We start from the raw sequence: 24,700 nt of genomic DNA, 5'->3' as shown, positions 1-24,700 counted from the left end.
CCTTCCTGTGTGTGCCATACTCTGCCTGTCCTATGCTGTCTGTGTGTGCGCCATACTCTGCCTGTCCTAACCTGCCTGTGTGTGCCATACTCTGCCTGCCCTACCCTGACTGTGTGTGCCATACTCTGCCTGCCCTACCCTTCCTGTGTGTGCCATACTCTGCCTGCCCCACCCTTACTGTGTGTGCCATACTCTGCCTGCCCCACCCTTACTGTGTGTGCCATACTCTGCCTGCCCCACCCTTACTGTGTGTGCCATACTCTGCCTGCCCTACCCTTCCTGTGTGTGCCATACTCTGCCTGCCCTACCCTTACTGTGTGTGCCATACTCTGCCTGCCCTATGCTGCCTGTGTGCCATACTCTGCCTGCCCTACCCTGACTGTGTGTGCCATACTCTGCCTGCCCTACCCTTCCTGTGTGCCATACCCACCCTGACCTATGCTGCCTGTGTGTGCCATACTCTACCTGCCCAATGCTGGCTGTATGTGCCATACTCTGCCTACAGTACCTATGTCTGAGGTGTGAAGAAGTGAACAATGGGAGTGACTACAGTCTGAGCCTGAGGTGTGAACACTGCAGGGGTTGAACAATGCAGAAACTAAAAGGTGTGAAAAACACAGGGGATTACATATTTAAACAATACAGGGGGATTACAGCCTGAATCTGAGGTGAGAACCATACAGGGGGCCAGTTAATCTCAGTACTGATACCATTTAATGCTTACTCAAAGGTAAGCCATCAAAGCAGCCAGACAGGAGGGGGGCCCGCGGGCCGCCAGTTGGACAGCACTGATGTAGATGGGTAACACGCATGCCTGGCCAAGGTTACGGCATTGATCTGTCCCGGCAGTGACACCATTTCTGCCAACTTGTTTTCATTTCCCGATCCACAATCAGTGTGCGGTGCCCGCTGTGTGCATTCCCACCTCTAAATATTCATACAGTCATTGGAAATGCACTTTACAAAATCTTCCTTGGCTTGGAAGGATAAACTACTCGCTGCCGTAAGATGTTCTTGCTAGAGGAGTAAGCTATTAACTATATTAATCTTGCTGCTTCCAGTCAGGCAAGGGAACAGTTCATCATTGATGGCTGAAATCCCCCACTGCTGCGGCTTGGAGAGGCCTGACTCTGGGATGGCTGAATGTCTAAGGAAGTCACTGCTGTCACGGCTGCTGGCCTCTTGATTAATACACTTCCCATCATTCTCAGTGGTGGGACTTGTGATTTTAATGTGTCTGGTCTGTTGCCAGACACAAAATTCTGTAAATTGTAATTTCACATGGGGCTAGCCATATTCTTCATTTCCCAGGGTGTCACAACCATGTGACCTGTGGTCTGACAAACTTCAATCACACTTTACTGCTGCGCTGCAAGTTGGAGTGATTTCCCCCCCCCCAGCAGCTAATCAGCAGAACAATGGGAAGATGGGAAGGGAGCAAGATAGCAGCTCCCAGTAGGTATCAGAACAGCACTCAATAGTAAGAAATCCAAGTCCGGCTTGGGACTCCTCCAGTTACACGGGAGTAGGAGAAACAATAGGTTAGCTGAAAGCAGTTTTAATGTGTAGCTCTGGCTGAAAGCTCAGGCACAATGCACTGAGATGGCGCCTACACACCAATATGAAAGCAGAAAGTAAGACTGTTGCTCAAGCAAAATAATACTTTGCCCAGCCAGTGACCTGAAAGTTGCACTACTAACTGGTTTTGCCTGCAGACTGGGAAATCAATGGGCGTTTGTTAGTAATAAAGCTTTTCCTTGCATGACCAGCCTCGATAGATGAGACCTTATTGCGCTGAAGTCTATGTATTGAGTGGACTTGACACCGTCCTTAATGCTGTATCTTAAACCAGTTTAGGACCCAGAGCGATCAATGCATGGACATTCCCTCTCTGGGTTCCTATGGACATAATGCTATGTAGCCCTTAATGCTCAGGGACCTTGCCTTTTGCCACATGTTTCAGGGTGGTGTACAAGTTAAACATTGCTCCACTGACTTACCATGTATTGCCTTGATGTTGTTGCCTACCCCATAGGACCCCAACCTTCCCTCTCGCTGCACTTTTCCTCATGTTTGTGTCTGATCTCTCTGTAGGTGGTGCTGAAGATCATTAAGCATTACCAAGAGGAAGGCCATGGCAGTGAGGTGGTGCAGGGGGTCCTGCTTGGCCTGGTGGTGGACGATCGCCTTGAAATCACAAACTGTTTCCCATTCCCACAACACACGGAAGACGATGTCGACTTCGATGAAGGTAAAATATTTTACCCCCTGTCATTGTAAGGGGGTAGTTCACCCCTTCAAGTAAACTTTTAGCTTGTTCTAGAATGGCCAATTTTAAACAACTTTTCAATTGGTCTTCAATTTTTTTTTATAGTTTTTTAACAATTTGCATTTGCTGACCCCAGCAGCCAAAAACCTATGTCTCTGGGAGGCTACAGTTTTATTGTGGTTGTTACTTTTTATAACTTATTTTTGTATTCAGGCCCTCTCCTATTCATATTTCTGTCTCCTTCAAATTACTCCATAGTTGCTAAGGTAATTTGTACCCTAGCAACTAGATAGCTGCTGAAACTCCAAACTGGAAAGCTGCTGAAATAATAATAATAAAAAAAAACAAAAACAAAAGTACAAATAATAAAAAATGAAGACCAGTTGCAATCTGTCCCGGACTATTACTCTCAACATCATACTAAAAGATAACTCAAAGCTTAACACCTTTTAAGGGGTGAATTCAATGCACAAAACCCAGAATAAGTAGAGAAAGCGTAAATGACTACTTTCCATTGCTCTCCCAGAGCAGTCTCGGGACTTCTGGTACAGCTGTGGGACAAGTGACTTGCCTCTCCTCCCCAGGTTTTTGATAGAGAGGCCAAGTTCATTTTTCACAGAAATGCCCAGGAGCCCTGGGTTTGATGGCCAGGGAGACTTCACCGGGGGGACAGGCTTCTCCATTAGCCTCATTGGCTCCATGCCCCGAATGCTTTGTCATTGGCAACTGAAACATCTTTCTTGGCCCCCGGACTAGAATAATTAGATTATAGTAGGAGCCTGGGAGCGCCTTTACTTTATGGCCAGCCCCATCCATCATGAAGTGAATTTCTTCATACAGAGAAGTAGGAGAGGCCCCCTTCAGGTCTTTTAAGAAAAAGGTTTTTGCTCTTGGGGATCTGTCACAAACTGAAATAGTGTTAGTAGGCTGTAAGCTATCACGTTTTACACCATTTTTTCCTGCTCCCTTCAATATATCATTCATAAAACATTTCCCTGATTTTAAACCATTTGTTTTGGCCCCTAAAAAATGTAAAATGGGGTTTCTACTGTTTGTAAGTCCATTTGGTCCTTTTCACTTTTGTTATCATTATTGAAGGTCAGTTTAAAGGAGAAGAAAAGTCATTTTGGCATTTTACTGCCAATAGATTCGCCACATTACGGCTACTAGAACATTATATTTATTCTGCAGAAACCATTACCATACCTGAGCAAAGAGCCCTAGAAGCTTTCTCTGTTTGTTTAAGACAGCAGCTGCCATTTTAAATAGCTTCCACTTTGCAGTCTAGCCGTTATAGCTCAGATCACACATTCCTTAAGGAGGGGGAAGGAGTTCTTAGTATTCTTATGGGGGAGGGGGGAGCAGGAGAGAGGAGAGAACTGCGCAGACTCTGGCCCCAAGAATGAAGGATGTTTCTGAGAGAGGAAGTCAGACACCAGAACATCATGTTTACAAAAAAAGAGACAAGAAATCCTGTGTTTCTTTTGATAGAGGACTTAGTGCAGCATTACTGTAAGTGCTTATGGCTGTATTTACATAGACCTTTCTGATAAAGCTTACTGAGTTTTTACCTTTCCTTCTCCTTTAAAGGGCAAACCACACCTGTAACATTTTTATAGCATAGTTACCAGTAACCTGTAGCAAAAAAGGGGGAGTTGTGCTGCATTTAAGCCATGAGGTTGGGGTACAATGAGAGTCTGTTAACACAACAATTATATAGACGAGATCCTCTGCACCCACCTATTATCAATATATATTGATAATAGGTGGGTGCAGAACATTAGTTCGTGTGTCTTTTAAATAAAATGATAAAGTTCTCTAACTCCTGTGAGCGGTTCCTATCTACAGATTTCTATAGATACCAATGGGGACTGCACCCAGTCTCTTCTAATCACTGTGACATGAGTGACACCATCCTATAGCTTGTGTGTATATTTATATGTATGTACTGTATATATATGAATGTATGTATAGAATTTTGGGATGCACCAAATCCCGGATTTGGTTCGGCGGAGATTCTTCCTTTTTCAGCAGGGTTCGGATTCAGACGAATCCAAGTGTCTGGCTGAACAGAATCTGAATCCTTAAAACCACATGACTTTTGGTTACACAGATTTAAAAAAAAAAAAAAAAAAAATGGCGTGCTCGTCTATTTAGTGGTGAAATCCCCCAAAAATATGGTTCTCTGGGTGAGTACAGAGGGACCTCTTGTCAGCAGCCTGTAACCATAGATACAAATTAGGGTTACCCTGGGTGGGCCACCATCTGCTTTCCCATTAAGGCCCCATTTCTAGCCAGTCTATGGATAGGGCAGAGACCCAGAGTAAGGGTTTCTGTGTATAGAACCTTCAGTAAACCATCATGGCAGCATAAATATTGTGCAAGTAGGCTTGTTGAACAGTGGCCCTGACTTACCAGCACTGCAACTTTCTGGAGGCACCTCCTCCTTTTTCCTTTGAATAACTCCCCATCTCAAGTGTTTATATTGGCTGTTAAACAATATTATACCGCAGGTAGGTAACCATATGATGAAACGGCATTTACCCCACCCCACCTATCAAGGGGTTAACAGCGCATCCAAGGGGACAATGATAAAAATCAGATTGTTGGGGTGGGGGGGTGAGCAGGATTTAACAAGACTAAGTCAATTTACCTCGAGCAAACGGCAGTACGTGCTGCGCTGTGTGATATGACAGAATGATAAACAGCCTCTCATTCCGCAAACATTCCCTGGGTTTGATGAATGGATTAAAAACTGTAAGTGCTTTACGGTTGGCAGTGTGTGCCACCCCCGACTTGCTCTGGCCCCTCTAATCTATAGGCCATGCAGCAGGGGGGGACGTTAATTAAAGGGGGGGGGGGAGGTAACTATTCCTGCTATTTTAATCTTTTTCACCCAGTACATTTTTAATTGGAGATTTACTATATATCCTTATGCTGAGTACATGCTCTCTGTACAGGCTATGGTCACACTTAGGGGGGGGGCTAACCCTCAGTACAGGGAAATACATGGGCTGGCATAGATTTATGTTCTGCTACAACCCTGTGTAACATGGTTACAACCCTAGTGATTCAAGTTCATTGCGCAAGGTTGGTGGCCTCTACAATGGATAAGAGTTGGCAGCCACCTACTGAGAGACAATGGCTAATAAGGCAAGGCTGAACCTGCACGCTGAGCCATTGACACCATAGCAGAAAGTAAGTCATTATACATTCTGTTCTTAACTTAGTAAAATTAATCATTTGAAGAGCAAGTATATATTATATATTTTATTTTTTTTTTAAATCGGCTTTTAGCAAGCAAGGCATTTTCTAGGTTTTTTTGTTGTAGATGGCTAGACTTAAGGCACCTTTGGCAGAATTTCCACTAGGGGGCACTGTTGCCAAACGTTTGTGGGGAATCCTTTCCCAATAAATATGGAGGCAGCATGGAAGCAACGGAGAGCCATTTACAGCTGATATTGCTTTCTCTATCAGTTTTCCCAATAATCATTATGAAATGCCTTGCGAGAAGTTACTCATATATTAACCTCCGTCACCCTGCTCCTACGCCTGAAGCGCGGTCATTCTAAACAAGCATTTCCTTAAAAAGAAACTGCAGAAAAGAGGGAGAAATCCTTGCCGGCACTAATGTGGTTAGGCAGTCGCAGGTAGCAGTACGGGGAGCGAGTTTGTGGGTATCCCTTTCATTCGCACTGTAACCCCTTGATGACCAGGCACCCCATAACCGTTTGGGCACATGTATCTACTCCTATTATTCAGAGGAGTCTATTATGCCCTTTAATATAGAGTTGCTGATGTCAGTTACATGACATGGCTGATTAGTTACATTTTAGCTTAATGATCACGGAGCGGTTTCCCTGGTAACGTTAACTCTTTAAGTTCCAGGGAATTTATATAGACTCTACAAAGGTATAGAGAAACTATCCTGTACAGCTTATGCTCCACAAATCGAGCAAAAAAAGTAGCTTCACCCACTAGATGGCGCTGTTCTACAGATGTCTATTCAGACAATAGCCAGATGCCCATGAGTTAGCTTACCTGTACCAAGCAGTACAACACTTGTTATATGGCTGAATGTAAATGCTGGGAGTTGTAGTTATGGCCTAATAACTAGAGGTCAGTGCATGGATATGCTGCTCGTCCAATGGGATATACAGACCTTCCTGACTGATATCTGGCCAATTTATGTTACATGTTGGGCAGGCCTGTTGGTGGGCCCTATGCACTGGCAAATAACTTTGTCTGGAGGGACCAAGGCAGCAGCTTTTATAAGGGATTGTTCACCTCCAAATTAACTTTCAGTATGTTACAGAATGGGCAATTCTTAGCAACTTTTTAGTTGGTCATCATTTCTTATTTTGTATAGTTTTTTTCTTTTTTATAAATTTGACACCTTCTTACACTTTCAAGCTTCCAAAGGGAAGGGGGGGGACTGAATAGAAAGAGATTACTTATCTTTTTATTCGGTCCCTCTCCTATTCATATTCCTGTATTTCATTCACACCACTGCCTGGTTGCTAGGTGAACTTGGATCTTAACAACTGGAGAGCTGCTGCTAAAAAAAACTAAAAAAATTCAAAAGCCACAAATAAAAAATGGAGACCAATTGTATATTGTCAGGTGCCCTAAACAATAGCAATGTGCCATTGCCCTCACAGTTGACATAGGAAAGGGACAGTAGAGGGAGCCCAGATTTGGCTCATACCACAGAGACTGAGCATGGGGGGGATAAAGGGCAGCTTCGGCACGTTTCATATAGTCCCAAGCATGCGTTGGGTAGTCTCCTTGGAAAGGCAGAGAAAAGATTATGTGCGGCGCTCACAGTATAGTCACAGCAAGGCTTTCCTCTCTGCTCATCCATCATAAGCCTGTTGTGCGCCGCATCCATCTCTTCCGCAGCAGCCTGCAAATTGCCTCCCTCTTCTCTCTCTGTGTTAAATATGCATGGCATAGGCACTCCATCATACGGGGGGGCCACTGCTCAAAGACTGACACCTGTAACCCCTTCTGGGCTGAACCGCATGAGAGATGTCCCCTTAGTACAAATACTATGCTGCAGGCTTGTTGCACAGGGGGCCCTTTAGCTCCCACCAAATTTGGCTGTTGATTTGGAGTGCCTCTTGGAACACAGTTGCCTGGCAGAAATACCGGTGCATCACTTCCATGCCCTGGTTTGAATCAAGGTGATCAGGACCCTGGCCCTAGCACCCTAGAGTGTGTATCTGCTCACTGATCCCAGCCGTCCAACCGGTGGGGCAGAAGTGATGTAACCAAACATAGCGGATGCCAACACTTTAGTTTAGGAGGTGGTATGGGGGGGAACAGATACATTGGGAGGAGCACATTGGCTGTGCTACAACACCTGTGTATTAAGGCTAAAAGTAAATCAATTTCTGATGAGAGGGAGTAGTTACCCTTTAATCTGGGTAGCCAGACAAAGTGATGAACAATTTTGTAACAGACAAGACATCTGCCTTGTGGGGTCCACCCAGTATATGCACAGAAGCGGCTCGGACTCCTTTCAGCAGACGTGTTAGTAATCCATGCAGTCAGTGTGTAGATTAGGGCTTCATAGAAAATCAATTGCTGAAAGGGTCCCCCACCTTATCCAATAATTTGAGTTTGGTTTCTGGGCAGTAGGGGGCGATATTCATTGAGAAAATAAGCCAATGCATTAAAATCTCCCCAGTGTGTCATTTTATAGATTCTTTAATGGCAGTGATTGATTTGCATTAGGTTCTATGTGCCCTGTGGCTGCTGGGGCCTGTGGTGGCTAAACTGAAGCTAAGGGCGAGGGGGTGTATTTCTCTGCTAAGGGGGGGATGTAGGGACATTTAGGGTGTCAACCCAACACTCTGTATCCTCGCTAGTCCCTCTCTGCATTCAGCGAGCTGACCACACCTTGTGAAACATGTTGCAAACATCCCCAGCTCTCTCTCTCTCAGCCACCAATAAAATCATAAAAGAGGAGCCCTTGGCGGCCAATAGGCTGCGTGATTTATGAGGTGAGAGTAGAAAGATTGTCCTTTCCTGACCAAAGTTATGAAAAAATAATGCGGATTAGCACAGGGAAATGTCAGTTCTGCGAGGCCTTGCACGGGAAGCTTGTGGCCCTCCAGCTGGGAGCCTAAGCGCTTAGCCAGAGACGGCATTCTCCCATTTGTACTGCTCAGCGGCTCAGGGCGCTCCACTTGCACCTTCCTTATTCAGTGGGAACATGGGACAACAGTGGGTCTGCAATGTAGGTGGGCCGGGATCCCTTATCATTTAAAGGGGAACTGTCATGACGAGAAAAAGATCCACTAAATCTGTTTTCATTTGTTCCTAATAATTTGAGAAGTTTTTGAGTGAAATCCATTAGCCTATCAAAAGGAAGAACCATACTGTTAGCAGGGGCAATTTATTAGATACCAGGGGGTAATTGGGGCAGACCATTAAAATCTGAAAAGAATTAAAAGCTATGTATGTGTTTGCTGATGAGATAAAACCAAGGCTGAATGCTGCATATTCTCTGTAATTAACCTATCCTGATATCATTGCCATCAGTAGTAGGGACCCAAATATCAGCACAGAACCAGACCAAACGCTGAATGGAAGTGGGGGGGGGTGCGGAACCGGGCAAGGGAGTAGGTGCTTTTGCCCAGGTGAGACATACAGCCCCTGGTTTCATGGAACAAGCTGGGAGCTTATCACGTTTCTGACAGGATAAATATGTTTTTGGATCACAGGAGCTTTTAGCTGCGGTGCCTGTAGTACAGCTGGAAAGGTTACATTCAGACTGAGCAGCCATGGGATCACTTTTTTGGAACCATTTCAGTAACATCTTGTACACCAGCTCATTTACTGAATTGCTTCTGTTTCCATTTGATTAATGTGCGGTGCCAGACTTCCAGGGCATGTGTATATGATGAACAGCACCCACGGGTTACCCTTATTTCCTTATTAATGCCCAGAGACCAAGGGCATGTCCCACCGTGTCGGTTCTATCAGATGAGAAGTCAAACTAACCCTCCTTAACAGCCAGTACCACCTATTTATTATCTATCCTATTTAATAGGCTCTTCCAAACCCATTCACATGGGATTTGGATGCCTCTGAAAATGTTTTTTTGCATAATAAAAATTGAGGAAAATAAAATTGTGCAAGGTAGGGGTTGGTTTGATTCTCCATTGTGCTGGGAAGGCTGATTATATTGGCTCATTACTGAGTTATTAATGAAAGAATTATAACTTAAGGTGGCCATAAACAATAAGTTCTGCTCATTTGGATGGCACTTGGCTCATTGAAATGTACAATACAGGGAGCAGTGCTTCTACTATTTTAAATTAAAGGGATATTTGAGGTAACTTTTGGGTTCGATGCCTTTCAAGTCTTGGCCTTTATGCAGCTGATGGAACTCCCTCCATAGGGACGTTTTACAATAAGCATGTATGTTTCAAATCTCAAAACTAGTACCGTCAAATATAATGGTTTATTTGACAAGATATGGATGATAACCAATAAAAATAACTTGAGATTGAGACTTTACCCCTGGGTGGGAACCAATCAATGGTAGCAATCGCCAGAATGAAAAAGTGTTAACTAAAAGGCATTATTTATTCGCCAACCTGCCAACACAATTAAACCAAACCGTAAAATCATATATATATAAATCGGTGAATGTGAGGGGCCCCTCCTTTTAGAGTCCTGCACCGGGTTGTTTTTGTGCAGGACATATAATGCATGTATGCTGGACATGTTGAAGAATCAAACATATTTGTTTTGGCCCTATGTGCACCCTTATGAAGATTCTAAAGAAGACATGTCTATACTAGCTTCTTGTGCCTTTGCTGTCTGTGCACTTTCATATTTGCTGATGCTGGATAAATATATGTAAATGCCGGGCTTGGCCGCCCAGATCTGCAAATGAGAAGCCTGGATGGCTCAGAGCCATTGCCACGTGAAGGCTGGCGGTTTCCCTCTATCAGTCGCTGGCACTCTTACAGAAGTGCTTATTACGCTTACACGTTAATATACTCTAGGAAAAAAACAAAAGAACATGCCTCGGATCTGCTGAGAGCACAAGTGCCTTGAGAGAGAACATGAATGGTAATGCCATGCCTGAAGAGCGGGTACCTTTCAGCTGTTCCTGTGCCACACACAGTACGATGCCCGCGAAATTGTCCTTTGCCATTAGTTTCGGGGTAGATTGTTGTACGCGAAGCCTCGATCAAGCAGCGATTCACCAGATGCAATGTTTTATTAGGCCGGCCTTCTTAAAAGTGCCTTTCATGTAATATCTGTGCCACGGGGCCTCAGCGGTGGAGTTTTCATTGCCTCTAAGTAGGCATTCAGTACTGAGCGGCTGCAATTAACCTTAGCCATGAGACGTGTACATTCACGGCTCGAATAATAAACCAGCGTATTCCAAAGTGCACATAGTATTGAGCTCATCACAAAAAAAAAAGTTTATCAGATCTTTATTAAAAACGGATGCATACTGACCTTAATCTTCACCTGTGTTTACAAATTACTTTTATTATAAAGTTTCTAACAAAAACTCAGATTAGTTATAAAATGTGTTCTTCTGCCAGCTCCTAATGCTAACGACACACTGAGCAGTTATAGGTAGCCATGATGGCTGCCCCCTAATCACAGAGAATTGGAAAATAGCTCAGGTAGTTGATTTGTGAACAGCAATTTGGCAAACACTCTTTTGTGCTATTTACAGTTGGTTGTATATTGCCTGTATATCTTGCCCTGTGTGCCTGGAAGTGTTAGGTGGGATTACCATTATTATAATTCATAACATATTGATAAAGCCCCAGCATATTCTGCATCACTGTACATGTGGAAAAAAGTTACAAGTGGGCCCTGCCCAAAAAAAAAAAAGCTTACCATCGGTGGAATGACTTCAAGGCTATTTGTCACTAGAGACCTCACTAGTTGGAGATGGCACTCTCACAGACTAAACACAGGAGTCAGGGTGGCTATACACGGGCCGATAAAAACTGGTGATGGACCAAGTCGGCAGCTTATTTGCCCGAATATCGTCCATATGTCGAGCAGGTTTAAAAAAAAATCCCACCGGGACAAGGAGCACTTCAGCTTGTTGATTCAGTCCTCATCCTGACCTGTATCCTGTCAAAGTGATCCAGTTGTTTGGCCCTAGGGCTGAACTATCAGCAGTGGAAGTTTACACTCTCATACGGAGCAGTGGGGAGAGGTCCCCATTGCCCCGTATGGGAGCAAAATTTCAACATTTTGGTGTGGCAGGGCAACATGCCACCCCCAAATTTGTGCTGCCCTAGGCCCAGCCCTTTGTGGCCTCTCCACAAATCCAGGCCTGACCATCAGGTTAAACCGATATTGCTCTCCTTGTGGTGGCGAGAGATCCGCTTGTCTGGTGACCTCACCAAAGGAGCAGCCCTTTCAATGTATGGGCAGCTTTACTTATGGAATGGGGATTTTTTAAAAATAAAAAAACTGGTTCCACATTAAAGCAGCACTACTAAGCATGTCCCAGAGAACCTGTGCCTCTCCAGGGCTTATTCTCATCCATTGACCAATCATTCTACTTCGTATTAAGCTGCAATAAAAAGCGGTCAGGTCAGGCAGGTTGTTTCACGGTTACTGTGGGGTCCAGCTATCTAGACAGTTTCAGCAGGGCTTTCTTATAAGCTGCCCAGATCATTGATATTCTGGAATTTATGTAGGACAGAGCTGGGCATACAGCAGCCCTCCAGATATAGCTGTGCCAACATCTCTCTGATACGGAAGGCTGGTTACTGCCCTGGCACAGGGGTTATCTGTCCCGTGCCACAGTATAATGAATGCTGGATGGTACAATTGGAGTTGGGAAAGAAGAAAATGAAGGAAAGCATTGACACTGGCACTGTTAAGCTTGGGACTGCACTTTATTCTCAGCATCTTACACATGTTGGTGGTTCTTCACCTCCCCTCTCATGTGTTGCAATATTAGCCAAGCTGTGTCCTTTCTGCTGTTGCTGAATTACACCTCCCAGCGTGACTGGAGCTACTCTGCAGGTGTGCAGTTGTAAGGCAGCATATGACTAGCCGCAGGGTGGCTTTGTCTGCTCGCTTCTATTTCACAGCAAGTTAGAGATCAGGAAACTGTTTCTGTGAATGCTGCATCTTTGTTTCTGCCTTAATATAAATCATAAGAGATTATTGCACATCTGACACTGGGGAAGGTATGGCAGCCATATATTTAACATTGTCCTTAGTGCATGATGGGGTATTTGCCTTTTTGTGCTTAGCTCAGGGGGTACATATAATACCTTTACATAATCTAGGAATTCCCTCCAACAGGAAAATGATACCTCCGCCTCATGAATTTTTATGGAGAATAAAATGTGGCCTTTCAGAAAATTTGATTTGTTTGACCAATCTGGGGAAATTAGTAAAATTCTTAAGAGGTGTTTTTGTTTTGCCAACATCCATTAGCTGTTCTTTCCATCCTGTTTGTCATCTCTCTCCCGTCCCGCAGTCGTGCAGTTACACAAGTCGCCTCTCTCCCTGCGGACAAGATTAGGTGTAGGTATCTGATTCAGTGGAGTCTGGAGGAAAGGGCCAAGGGAAGATGTGCATCTTGTGTGCAAGCAAAAATGCAGTGTGACTTATCAATTCTTAAATGCTCTCAGGACGGCAGAGATAGGGCCAGCCTCCCACCTAGGCCCCACAGCTATTAATCATTTCTGCTCGCTCAGAACAGGGACAGATAGGAAAGCTAATACCTGATCGCTTTTTAACGCTTAAGTATTTGAGATTAAGCAATGATCCAGGGCCTGGGCCTCTTGGAGCCTTGGTGAACCTTTTTTTGTGGAGCATTGGATGATCACAGCAGGAGCCTAGACCAGGCCTGCTGTAAAATGCCATAGACAGGCCCTGGTATTTTAAGCACACAGAAGCCCAAACTGCCCCCCCACCAGCCCAGTAAATAGTGACTATTTTAAATCTCACACTTGGAAAAACAATTTAGAACAGCACCATTTGTATTTCTTGTTTAAATTGCCTGTATTGCATACATCTTAAGGCATTCCACCAACGTTTCAGGCCAGGTGTGGCCTTTTATCAAGCTCCATAAAAGGCCACACCTGGCCTGAAATGTTGCTGGAATGCCCCAAGATGAATGCTATAAAGGCAATTTAAACAAGAAACACAAATGGTGCTGTTCTTAATTGTTTGTTTTTGCATCAGACTTGGGGCAGTGTAGCATCAGACTTGGGGCAGTGTAGCATCAGACTTGGGGCAGTGTAACATCAGCCTAAGAGAGGGTCCTCCTGTGATTAACCTTCCTCCTAAAAAATTTGGACAAGTGAAGCCAGGGCTCCTAACGACAAGTGTTTTTTTTCTGTCTTCCACCTTTTTAATAGTATATGCTATTGGGTAATCCTAAATAGAAAACTGCCATTTAAAGAATTAAGGGCCGCCCCCTGGGATCATAGGATTCACAGTGCATACAAACAAGCCAAGGCACACATACATGCCCCATCAGCCAATGAATGCCTTTTGCTCCCACACTACTTCCTGTTACAGTTAGAGCTGCATCACTTCCTGTCAGCTGATCTCTGAGGGAGCACACAGCCCATCACTAAATGGCGGCTCAAGGGAAAGGATGTAAAAGGGCAATATTTACTGATATATATATATATATATATATATATATATATATATATATATATATATTACAGTTTGGGGAGATTCTTTAATAGGTCACTTAACATAATATAATCTGTTGGTTAAGTATTCATTCTGGGGGTATAGTTTTCCTTTAAATGATTCTATATTTGCTGATAGAGCCAATCTTGCTACAGGTATAGACCTGGTATTCAGAAAGCTCTGAACTACCGGAAGGCTATTGCTGCCGCCCCTACCCTAGCCCCTCCTATATCAAAGTCCAGTCGCACCCTTACGTTATAGGACACTGCCGCCCCGAGGGCATTATACAATAGCCGGGCTACCAGGGGTTTGAGGTGTAAGCAAGTGCAATGGCGGGACAGCCGGTGTATGTTAATGCAGCCAGTACAAGCAGCGTGTGTGCCAGCCAAGTGATTAATTGGGCTCCTTTACTGGCTGAAAAATGATGCCGCTTTTTGCCACCATGCCGCTTCACCCTTTGAATAAGCAAATGTGGGAAGGGAAAGTGAAGAAGCATTTGAAGACATAAGTGCTTTGACAGTGTCTATACATCATCCCCAGCTATCAGGAGGTAAAGCATGTGTAGGAATAGCACAGAAAAATGAGAAGCGAAGTCCATCGGTTCAGGACTCTGGGACTATAGGAAAAGGAAGAATGTGGAATGTAGAGTGGTACAGAGAGTCGCACTGCTCCATTAACCATATCCTTACTTCATACAAAGGGACGTGTCTGCGTTGTATTTTAAAGGTAACAAACACAACTTGAGTAAACATAATTCCAAGCAACTCTGCGATATATGTCAATTAAAAAATATGCAGCCTTTTCATGATTTTTTTTTATATAATTATATGGTTTGGAACAGTTCCCTAAGCCCCACCCCCTGTTCCTCTGCTGATCTGGCTGACTACTTTGTGACTCAAAATAAATGTAAGTCGCCTTCAGCCTGTATCCTCCCAATCCCACAATTCCCTGCACACGTGATGTTAATAAGGCAAGGAACATCACAGTACAATGCATTGTGGGTTATGTAGTTCCTGCATGCTGTCTGTAAGCTGTGGAGAAGTTGTTACAATCTGTAACATCAGTGTTTTAGTCCCTCCTCCCCACCAGGATTTCAAATGAAGCAGAAAGAGAAGAACTGTTTTTCAGCTGGATTTCAGCATATAAAAATGGTATTCATACTTTTTTTGAGGAAACAATTACAGTAATAGGCTGGTCCAGCGCTGCCCTAAATACACCCCTACGTCGTGCGTTTGAGTTATAGGCAACTGAGGTCTGCCGCCCCAGGCACAACCTCTTAGGAGCCTTAGGAGATTCCATGAAAAATGTTCTCTGTAGTCAAAAGTCAGTTTCACCTCTCACGGTCCTTTTGTAGTGTCATAAGCCTCAGCCATAGGCATGCCTTTGTAAAAAGGGGATATGGTCACACTGGCAACTAATAATATCCCCATATAGCCATAACTGCGGCAGGAACATCCCCGGCGTTTTGTGCTTACGCCTTATGGGATGCAGGAATAAGCACTTGCCATAAATGGATAGACTTCTCCAAGCAATGGCAGATAATGTGCAAGAGTCATACGATTATCACCGTGCCCCGGGCATTTGCAGCATTGCCATTGTGCCAGTTTTTTTCGAAAAGTTTTTTCTCGTGATAATTTTCAGGTCTTGCTCCATCTAGTGGAATAACTATATATTCCTCCTGTATTGGAAATTCTGTGTACATATACTGTTCTATTAAACAGCGCTGTGGAATAAATGTGGTAAATTTATATATACAGGTATAGGACCCATTATCCAGAATGCTTGGGACCAAGGGTATTCCGGATAAGGGGTCTTTCCGTAATTTGGATCTCAACACCTTAAGTCTACTAAAAAATCAATAAAACATTAATTAAACCCAATAGGATTGTTTTGCATCCAATAAGGATGATTTATATCTTAGTTGGGATCAATTCCAAGGTACCGTTTTATTTCTACATAGAAAAAGGAAATCAGTTTTACAATTCTGAATTATTTGATTATAATGGAGTCTATGGGAGACGGGCTTTCCGTAATTCGGAGCTTTCTGGATAATGGGTTTCCGGATAAGGGGTCCGATACCTGTATAAGTAGTATCCCTTTCAAGTATTACAACAGGTATGGGACCTGTTATCCAGAATGCTCGGGACCTGGGGTTTTCTGGATAAAGGGTCTTTCTGTAATTCGGATCTCCTAACTTTAGTCTGCTAAAAAATTATTTAAACTTTAATTAAACCCAACAGTATTGTTTTGGTTCCAATAAGAATATTATATCTTAGTTGGGTACAGGTACTGTTTTATTATTACAGAGAAAAGGGAATCATTTAACCATTAAATAAACCCAATAGGGCTGTTCTGCCCCCAATAAGGGGTAATTATATCTTAGTTGGGATCAAGTACAGGTACTGTTTTATTATTACAGAGAAAAGGGAATCATTTAACCATTAAATAAACCCAATAGGGCTGTTCTGCCCCCAATAAGGGGTAATTATATCTTAGTTGGGATCAAGTACAGGTACTGTTTTATTATTACAGAGAAAAGGGAAATGCATATTAATTAAAATGGAGTTTATGGGAGATGGGCTTCCTGTAATTTGAAGCTTTCTGGATTACAGATCCCCATACCTGTATACACATACTAAGCTCTCATATTGACTGTCTCTTTAAAGGAAAATGAATATAAGGAAAGCCTCATAGAATATCACACAAGGATTGCTGTCATGACGGTCAGTCCCAGTAAGTAGGCGATTGCCTCCCAGCTAATAAGCTGGTACATTAGCAATAAGGCTGCGGGGGTGCCGGTATCTGTAGCAGCCCAGCTGGGGCATGTCTCACATAGAATAATGCTACATGGCAGCCCCTTTGCCTTGCTTGTGTGCATTCATATGTATGTGTCACTGGCCATTACTCCTGACTCTCCCCTATCGACCAGTGGGGAGCAATAGTGCATGTTAAGGCTGCAAATTACCATTATGTTCTGACGCAGGCACAAAAGCATAAGAAACACAATTTCTTATGCTGTAAAAACCTTGCCCTTAAGTCACAATATAAGTTTCCCCCCCCAGTGTTTAATGGTAAAGTCCTGCCTGTTTACCCTTAAAATTCACCTTAGAATTAACTTTTTGTATGATGTAGAGCTTGATATTCTGAGACAATTTGCAATTAGTCTTTACTTTTTATTTTCTGTGCCTTTTTTAAATTGTTTAGCTATTTGTTCAGCACCTTTCCAGCTTGGAATTTCAGCATGCATTTGTTGCTAGGGCTCAGATTACCCTAGCAACCAGGCAGTAGTTTAAATAAGAAACTCGAATGATAGGAGAGGGGCTGAATAGAAAGCTAAGTAATAACTAGTAGCAATGACAATAAAATTGTAGCCTCACTTAGCAATAGTTTTTGGGTGCTAGGGTCAGTGACCCACTTTTGAAAGCGTGAAAGCAGTAACAGCCCCCTAAGTTTGCCCCTAAGCCTGTACAGAGAGATACCATAAAACTATGGCAGCATAGGGATTCCCCTGTACTAAGCACAATTCAGCAGGAACAGCCCCCTAAGTTTGCTCATAGCCTGTACAGAGAGATACCATAAAACTATGGCAGCATAGGGATTCCCCTGTACTAAACACAATTCAGCAGGAACAGCCCCCTAAGTTTGCTCATAGCCTGTACAGAGAGGTACCATAAAACTATGGCAGCATAGGGATTCCCCTGTACTAAGCACAATTCAGCAGGAACAGCCCCCTAAGTTTGCTAATAGCCTGTACAGAGTGATAATATAAACCGATCCCAACTTAGGCATTACCCTATAGTAAGAATGATTGGGCAGGTACAGCCCGCTTTGTTAGCTCAGCCTAAGTTATTCACCCCCTGTAATACCCATAATTCTGTAGGGAATTGTGTAGAGGCACTGAACTAGCCCTGCCATTATACTCCCTTTGTTTATTTGGTTATATGCAGGCATACATATGCATGTTTATTGAAACACCCCAGTAGATGATTGATGGGTTGCAGCTCCTGAGGTCCATTTGTTTGGCAATGCCAGCAGCTGGGGGTGTGCAGGTCCGACATGGCCAATATAGCTAATGAGCATGCAATATATATTCAATATATTTCAGGATTCATTCCCCCCCCACTATAGGCTAAAAGCCACTCTCCTGCCATCAGGGAGGCATTTGAGCATCTTTCTCCTCCGACTGTTTGTGTTGCAAATATGTCAGGGATCAGCTCTCCCAACAGGAATCCCTGGCATGGCTTAGTTACTAATGGAATAATTACAGTGGGGCCCCCTAATAAGGACATTCCTACAAATCAATCACTATTATCTTAATCTAATTTATGCCCCTCGTGTTTCCTGTGCAGACGGGTGGGGGGGAAAAGGTTAATTTTTAATGCGCGTGCATCGGAAATAAAGTCTCTGAATATGATACCAATAGGTTCTAAGCGTTCCGCCTCAGTCTAATTGCTAGCGGATCTGTTGCTTGAAAAGAAAAGGGCAAGTAAACCCATAATCTGTTCAAATGTATTTGATGGCACCAGGCTTGCTGACCAGGGGGCTTAATTTATTTTCCTGGGATTTTCTTACCCTTTAAACTCCTCTTCCTTTTCTTTCACTCTTTCCAGCTTCTCCTCCCTGCTCCATTTTCTTCCTACAGTTAATGCCGGCTTCTCTGCGTCCCATTCCTTTGGAGCAAATTGGCCTCGTGTAATTAAATTGTTTGTTCCGCTGTTACACTTTCTTTTTTAGTACTTTCTTCCGCTCCCAATTAATTGATGTCATAAGAATATACATCACTATAAAATACGCTGCAATTACTGAGCATAATGCTTCAGCGTCATTAAAGCGAGCGGAGTAACCCAGCGCACACCTCACTGCACTTCACTGCTTTAAAAGAACCTATCCAGGCGGCGCGTTCATCTCCAGAGCTTTATTAACTGCTGCTTTTTCCTCTCTAAACGCCACTTCACAAATCTGCCATGCAGGTTCCTCTTCTCTTGCTTCTCGCCCTTTCCCCCTACTCTCACGTTTGGAACCCTCAACATTTCTGTTTTCTTAATTGTGCCAAGTATGATATATATGTATTTCTCTGCTATCACCAATTCAAGTCGTGGCAGAGTGGCCCCACCGCTTTCCCCCCCCCCAGTCATGGCAGAGTGGCCCCACCGCTTCCCCCCCCCCCAGTCATGGCAGAGTGGCCCCACCGCTTCCCCCCCCCCCCCCCCCCAGTCATGGCAGAGTGGCCCCACCGCTTCCCCCCCCCCCCCCAGTCATGGCAGAGTGGCCCCACCGCTTTCCCCCCCCAGTCATGGCAGAGTGGCCCCACCGCTTTCCCCCCCCAGTCATGGCAGAGTGGCCCCACCGCTTTCCCCCCCCAGTCATGGCAGAGTGGCCCCACCGCTTTCCCCCCCCAGTCATGGCAGAGTGGCCCCACCGCTTTCCCCCCCCAGTCATGGCAGAGTGGCCCCACCGCTTCCCCCCCCAGTCATGGCAGAGTGGCCCCACCGCTTCCCCCCCCCCAGTCATGGCAGAGTGGCCCCACCGCTTCCCCCCCCAGTCATGGCAGAGTGGCCCCACCGCTTTCCCCCCCCAGTCATGGCAGAGTGGCCCCACCGCTTTCCCCCCCCAGTCATGGCAGAGTGGCCCCACCGCTTCCCCCCCCCAGTCATGGCAGAGTGGCCCCACCGCTTCCCCCCCCCAGTCATGGCAGAGTGGCCCCACCGCTTCCCCCCCCAGTCATGGCAGAGTGGCCCCACCGCTTTCCCCCCCCAGTCATGACAGAGTGGCCCCACCGCTTCCCCCCCCCCAGTCAGGACAGTCTGGGCCCCACCGTGTTCCCCCCCAGTCAGGACAGAGTGGCCCCACCGCTTTCCCCAAGGATATCGGGGTACCTGCCTCCCATTATTTTGTATAAGAATATTACACAAGGTTTAGGCTAAAGGGTTTTTTGGGGATCAAAACAAAAAAAAAAAATGAATCCACTTCTTCGAGAACTTTTGCAACATTCATTTTCTATTTTTGGTGGTTTTTGAGATAATTGCATTTTTACACTGCTAGAACCAGGTTTTTGGCTCAAGTAAGAATCAGCAACTCTAGGGTTCTATCATGAAACCACATGTCTAAAGCATTCTGGCTAACAGATCCCATATTAAATATAAGTATTGTATCTCCGTAAAGCATAGCAGCCCTTTTTTTTTTTTCCTTTCCAAGAAAAGTACCTGTGAAGTTCAGTTCCTTTTTTACTTCTGCCAAATATTCTGTAACATTGCAGCCCTGCGGTTCTGACCCAGTAGTACTAAACTGCTGAGTGCTGAGGGTATATTTATTATTAAGTGCTGAGTTGCACAAGGCAGTGAAGTTCCCGCTATCGATCACTTTCATATGGAATTCGGTTCAGTTCCGCCTTTGCAATAAATGACTTCTCCTTGAGCCGCCCGCAGTTTATGCTAACAAATAAGGGTTTCTTTTATGGCAGTAATATGTCCCTTTGGGGGATCATCCAATCATGTGCGGTGACGTCACCGGGAGCAAGCGCAGAATCCACGAGCAAGCTGCACTGAATGCTAAAGCAATAGGACATTGATTAATTGCTCGTCAGCCGCGTGGTACAGTCCAACCTGCAGGATTAGGCTCCTGTGCAAATTAGCAGCAGCAAATAAAGGCAAAATTTCCCTCCACCTCCTTATGGGCCAAAGGGACCCCAGGAACATTAAATGCACATTACTAGGCAGGCTAGGCTACATTAGAGCTGGTAGCAGTTAGGAGGCTAATATCTGATGAGTGCGTATGTTTCCATGGCTGATTGCTTCTAATGTGGAAATGCTTTTTAGGATACATTTCCTTATGTATGAAAGGGTTTCTGCGCCCGTGTTGCCCGGTACATGCACGCTGGGCCTTGGTGTCGGAGGCAGCTCCATACCTATGTCCATACCCCTCGTCAGCCTATGATAAGGGCAAGCAAAGCCAGGGAAATAATATTTAAATTGGTCTCATAGCAATTGGATGATTTCTGCCTCCTGTTAAAGGCGCAGTTCACCCTGGGAAGTACACTTTCATAATTTGCAGCCGGTCTTCATTTATTTCTACTGAGGGTTTTTCTTAATTATTTGTCTTTAATCTCTCCATTTTGAAGTTGAAAAACAATCTGTCCAGTTGCTGAGATTACTGCCCCCTGGTAAGTAGATTAACCCTAAGGCTTAATTTGTATTCTTCTTATTATTTATCACTCATTGCAAAGCATGGCCTGAGTGCTAGGGTCTATTTGGACCCAGTTTAAGTTAAAACCAATGGCTTAGCCTGTTAAAGGAGATCAAGAGGTAGAACCACTTGGGCCAAATTGAGTACCCCTGGGGATTCAATGTCCACAAAGGCTCCACAAAAATTGCACCAGTATGAGATACTTTTCCTTTGCCATTTTGTCCTTGGCATCCCCTGCACCCATTAAAGCTGTGTGAAAACTTAGCATACAAATCGGCCAATAAGATCTGTACTGTCCATATGCTCACCTAACGTGATGCCCTGGCATTCAGAACAAAATGGAGGTGTGGAAGTACCCCAGGCAGATGCATTTTTGAGGAAGAGGATTGTCGCCCACGGGCAAGAGTTGAACCAGTGACTAGAACCATCCGGTGGGTGCCTTATAAGTTGACACTCCCCAGTCATTGTCCCTTCTCTCCCGAAGTGGCTGCATAAACCTATATTAGTAACAATATATTGACCTGGGGGCCAAACAATTGGATCGGTCTGATACCTGTGGTGCCCCTGCTTGGACAGATATTCTCTCTCCTAACTATAGGCACTGTGTGAGTACTGCACAGCCCGCAAAATAGCCACTACGGCTCTGCAGGGGCGGGATCTTGTGTGAGTGACAGCTCTGTAAAGACTTCCTTAATATATCATTTCTATATAAAGAATGCATTATAATCCCTAAAAAAAAAAAAAAAAAAAACTAGCACAACTTGCAAATCACCAGGTGTTTATAAACTACAGCTCCCATAAGCCTTTGCTGGCAGTGTTATGGTGCCGAATGCTACGTACTTATACGTACTATTCTCCAGCAGCCGTGTAGCTGCATTAAACTGGACTCTTGCTTTTCTCACTCACAGCTCTTGCCATACATTAAACCTAAATCAGAAAGCGTTTTTCCCTTTGCATTGGATCACACTACACTTATTCACAGAGCCGCTCTTTTGTTCCCTTCTGCTTGTTTTGGCCCCAGGAATACTTAACGTTCGCTCGGGTTTTTTTGGCTTTTGTGACTCTTCTAATCTTTGCCAGAAGGCAATTTTTCATATATTCCTTACAATTTACAATTGCTTATATCCGCGCGCTCCCCTCCAAATCTCAGGCCGTAGATACAGCGTGGCTTTTGTTACCAGATGGGCTCGCAATATTACTTTTAGCTTCAATTTTTTTACAAATTTCCCTGGCACGCACGTGAAACCAAACCGACTCCTTAGCTAAACATTTTAAAAGTAAAAAAAAAATTAGATTTCAATTAGAGAGAAAAAAAAAAGGAATCCTGTAACTGTTACCACCGATCTCGCCATGGCAACCGAAATTCGTCATTGAGAGGCCGGTCATCTTTTTTCATATTCCCCGCAGATTAATTAAATAAAAAAAAAAAAAAAGGCTAAATAGAGCCAAGAAAAATAACTTTTTTTTTCTTCTTAAACGGCAGTAAATGGTGTGTTTCATAACTTTTTATTGTATGAAATGGAGTGCGGAGTCGGGGCTTTAATGACCGGGGCCTCGCTCTGCCTCGGGGAATTGCTAAAATGTAACTAAAGTGTAACAATCGGATCCAGATCTAGAAATTGCTGATAGCTTAATTTGGCTCACTCAGCCGGCACATGAGCCTCGCTGCTCCGACAAACAAATCCTTTTCCGCCTTCTATTACGCAGACATTTTAGCAGATTTAAATCTGATGGTTCATTTGCAGAAATTCTTGTTCCGACAACCCCCCCTCCCTACAGAAGGAACACCTGCGTGGCTTAATTGACTCCATGCTTTCGGGGTGGGGGTATAAATGTAAATAGGAGCTGATAAAGGCACCATGCGTTCTGTGGGGCTAGAGGCACAAACGGAACGGATAATCGTGGAAACGCCAGTTTGCTGCGTTTTTGCTGTTTTTGTTTGCAGAAGACTTTGGGTTTGTGTTCAAGGGTTGGCGTAATCCTTCTGGGTAGTCCCAAACACCTTCAAGACTTGAATAAAGAGGGGGGGAGAAAAAAAAAGTTGTATATTTAGAGATTTATTGGGTTCTATGTTCCAGCAGTGAATCAGGCTTGGAATAACAGTGACTCCCGCTGAGTGCAGTCCATCTTTTATTTTATTTCCTGCCTAAGATGGGAAGTGAGGCAACGCCTGTCCAAAGGGGGATCAGTGGAAGCAGACCACACAGACGTGTCACAGAGGCTCAGGCCTTAACGTCTAGCAGCCAAGCCCTTTTCTGGCCTGCTTTCCACTGTTTAGGGTTGCAGTTCAACCTCCGACAGGCATTTACTTGCCCATCATGTAGTAACTTGGTAATCTGCTTTTATTTTATATTAATCATAGAGGGTTCTGTTACCCCAGAACCAGAATGCCGGGCTGATTGTAACATTTGTATTGTACAGGTATAGGATCTGTTATCCGGAAACATTATCCAGAAAGATCTGAATTACGGATAGACTTTCTCCTATAGAAAAAATTGATTTCCTTTTTCACTGTAATAATAAAACAGTACCTGTACTTGATCCCAACTAAGATATAATTACCCCTTATTGGGGCAGAACAGCCCTATTGGGTTTATTTAATGGTTAAATGATTCCCTTTTCTCTGTAATAATAAAACAGAACCTGTACTTGATCCCAACTAAGATATAATTACCCCTTATTGGGGCAGAACAGCCCTATTGGGTTAAATTAATGTTTTGTTGACTTTTTTTTCAGTAGACTTAAGATATGGAGATCCAAATTGTGAAAAGACCCCTTATCCGGAATACCCTTGGTCCTTGGTGGTTAAAGGGGTCTTGTACCTGTACATGTATGGGATCCCTTATTCGGAAACCCGTTATCCAGAAAGTTCCGAATTACAAAAAAGCAATCTCCCATAGTCTCAATTATAAGCAAATAATTCACATTTTTAAAAATTATTCCCATTTCTCTGTAATAATAAAACAGTACCTGTACTTGATCCCAACTAAGATATAATTACCCTTTATTGGGGGCAGAACAGCCCTATTGGGTTTATTTAATGGTTAAATGATTCCCTTTTCTCTGTAATAATAAAACAGTACCTGTACTTGATCCCAACTAAGATATAATTACCCCTTATTGGGGCAGAACAGCCCTATTGGGTTTATTTAATGGTTAAATGATTCCCTTTTCTCTGTAATAATAAAACAGTACCTGTACTTGATCCCAACTAAGATATAATTACCCCTTATTGGGGGCAGAACAGTCCTATTGGGTTTATTTCATCGTTAAATGATTCCCTTTTCTCTGTAATAATAAAACAGAACCTGTACTTGATCCCAAGTAAGATATAATTACCCCTTATTGGGGCAGAACAGTCCTATTGGGTTTATTTAATGGTTAAATGATTCCCTTTTCTCTGTAATAATAAAACAGAACAATCCTATTGGGTTTATTCAATATTTAAGTGGTTTTTAGCAGACTTAAGGCACGGGGATCCAAATTACAGAAAGATCCCTTATCCCGAAAACCCCAGGTCCCGAGCATTCTGGATAACCGGTTCCATACCTGTATTGCTATTATTTCTGTATACTGCCTCTCCAA

General features: G+C 43.9%; 1 protein-coding gene across 1 annotated transcript in view; it reads left to right on the top strand.

Annotated features, from left to right (window-relative positions):
• The window catches only part of eif3h (eukaryotic translation initiation factor 3 subunit H), a 98,086-nt gene that overhangs the window by 22,829 nt on the left and 50,557 nt on the right, over positions 1-24,700 (top strand). The window contains 1 exon segment of the mRNA NM_204028.1: positions 2,095-2,251. Within this exon segment, the coding sequence (NP_989359.1) occupies positions 2,095-2,251 (157 nt within the window).

Source organism: Xenopus tropicalis, chromosome 6, assembly GCF_000004195.4.
Source record: "Xenopus tropicalis strain Nigerian chromosome 6, UCB_Xtro_10.0, whole genome shotgun sequence".
In the NCBI taxonomy this organism is placed as follows: domain Eukaryota; kingdom Metazoa; phylum Chordata; class Amphibia; order Anura; family Pipidae; genus Xenopus; species Xenopus tropicalis.
This window is presented reverse-complemented; position numbering and strand designations above follow the sequence as displayed.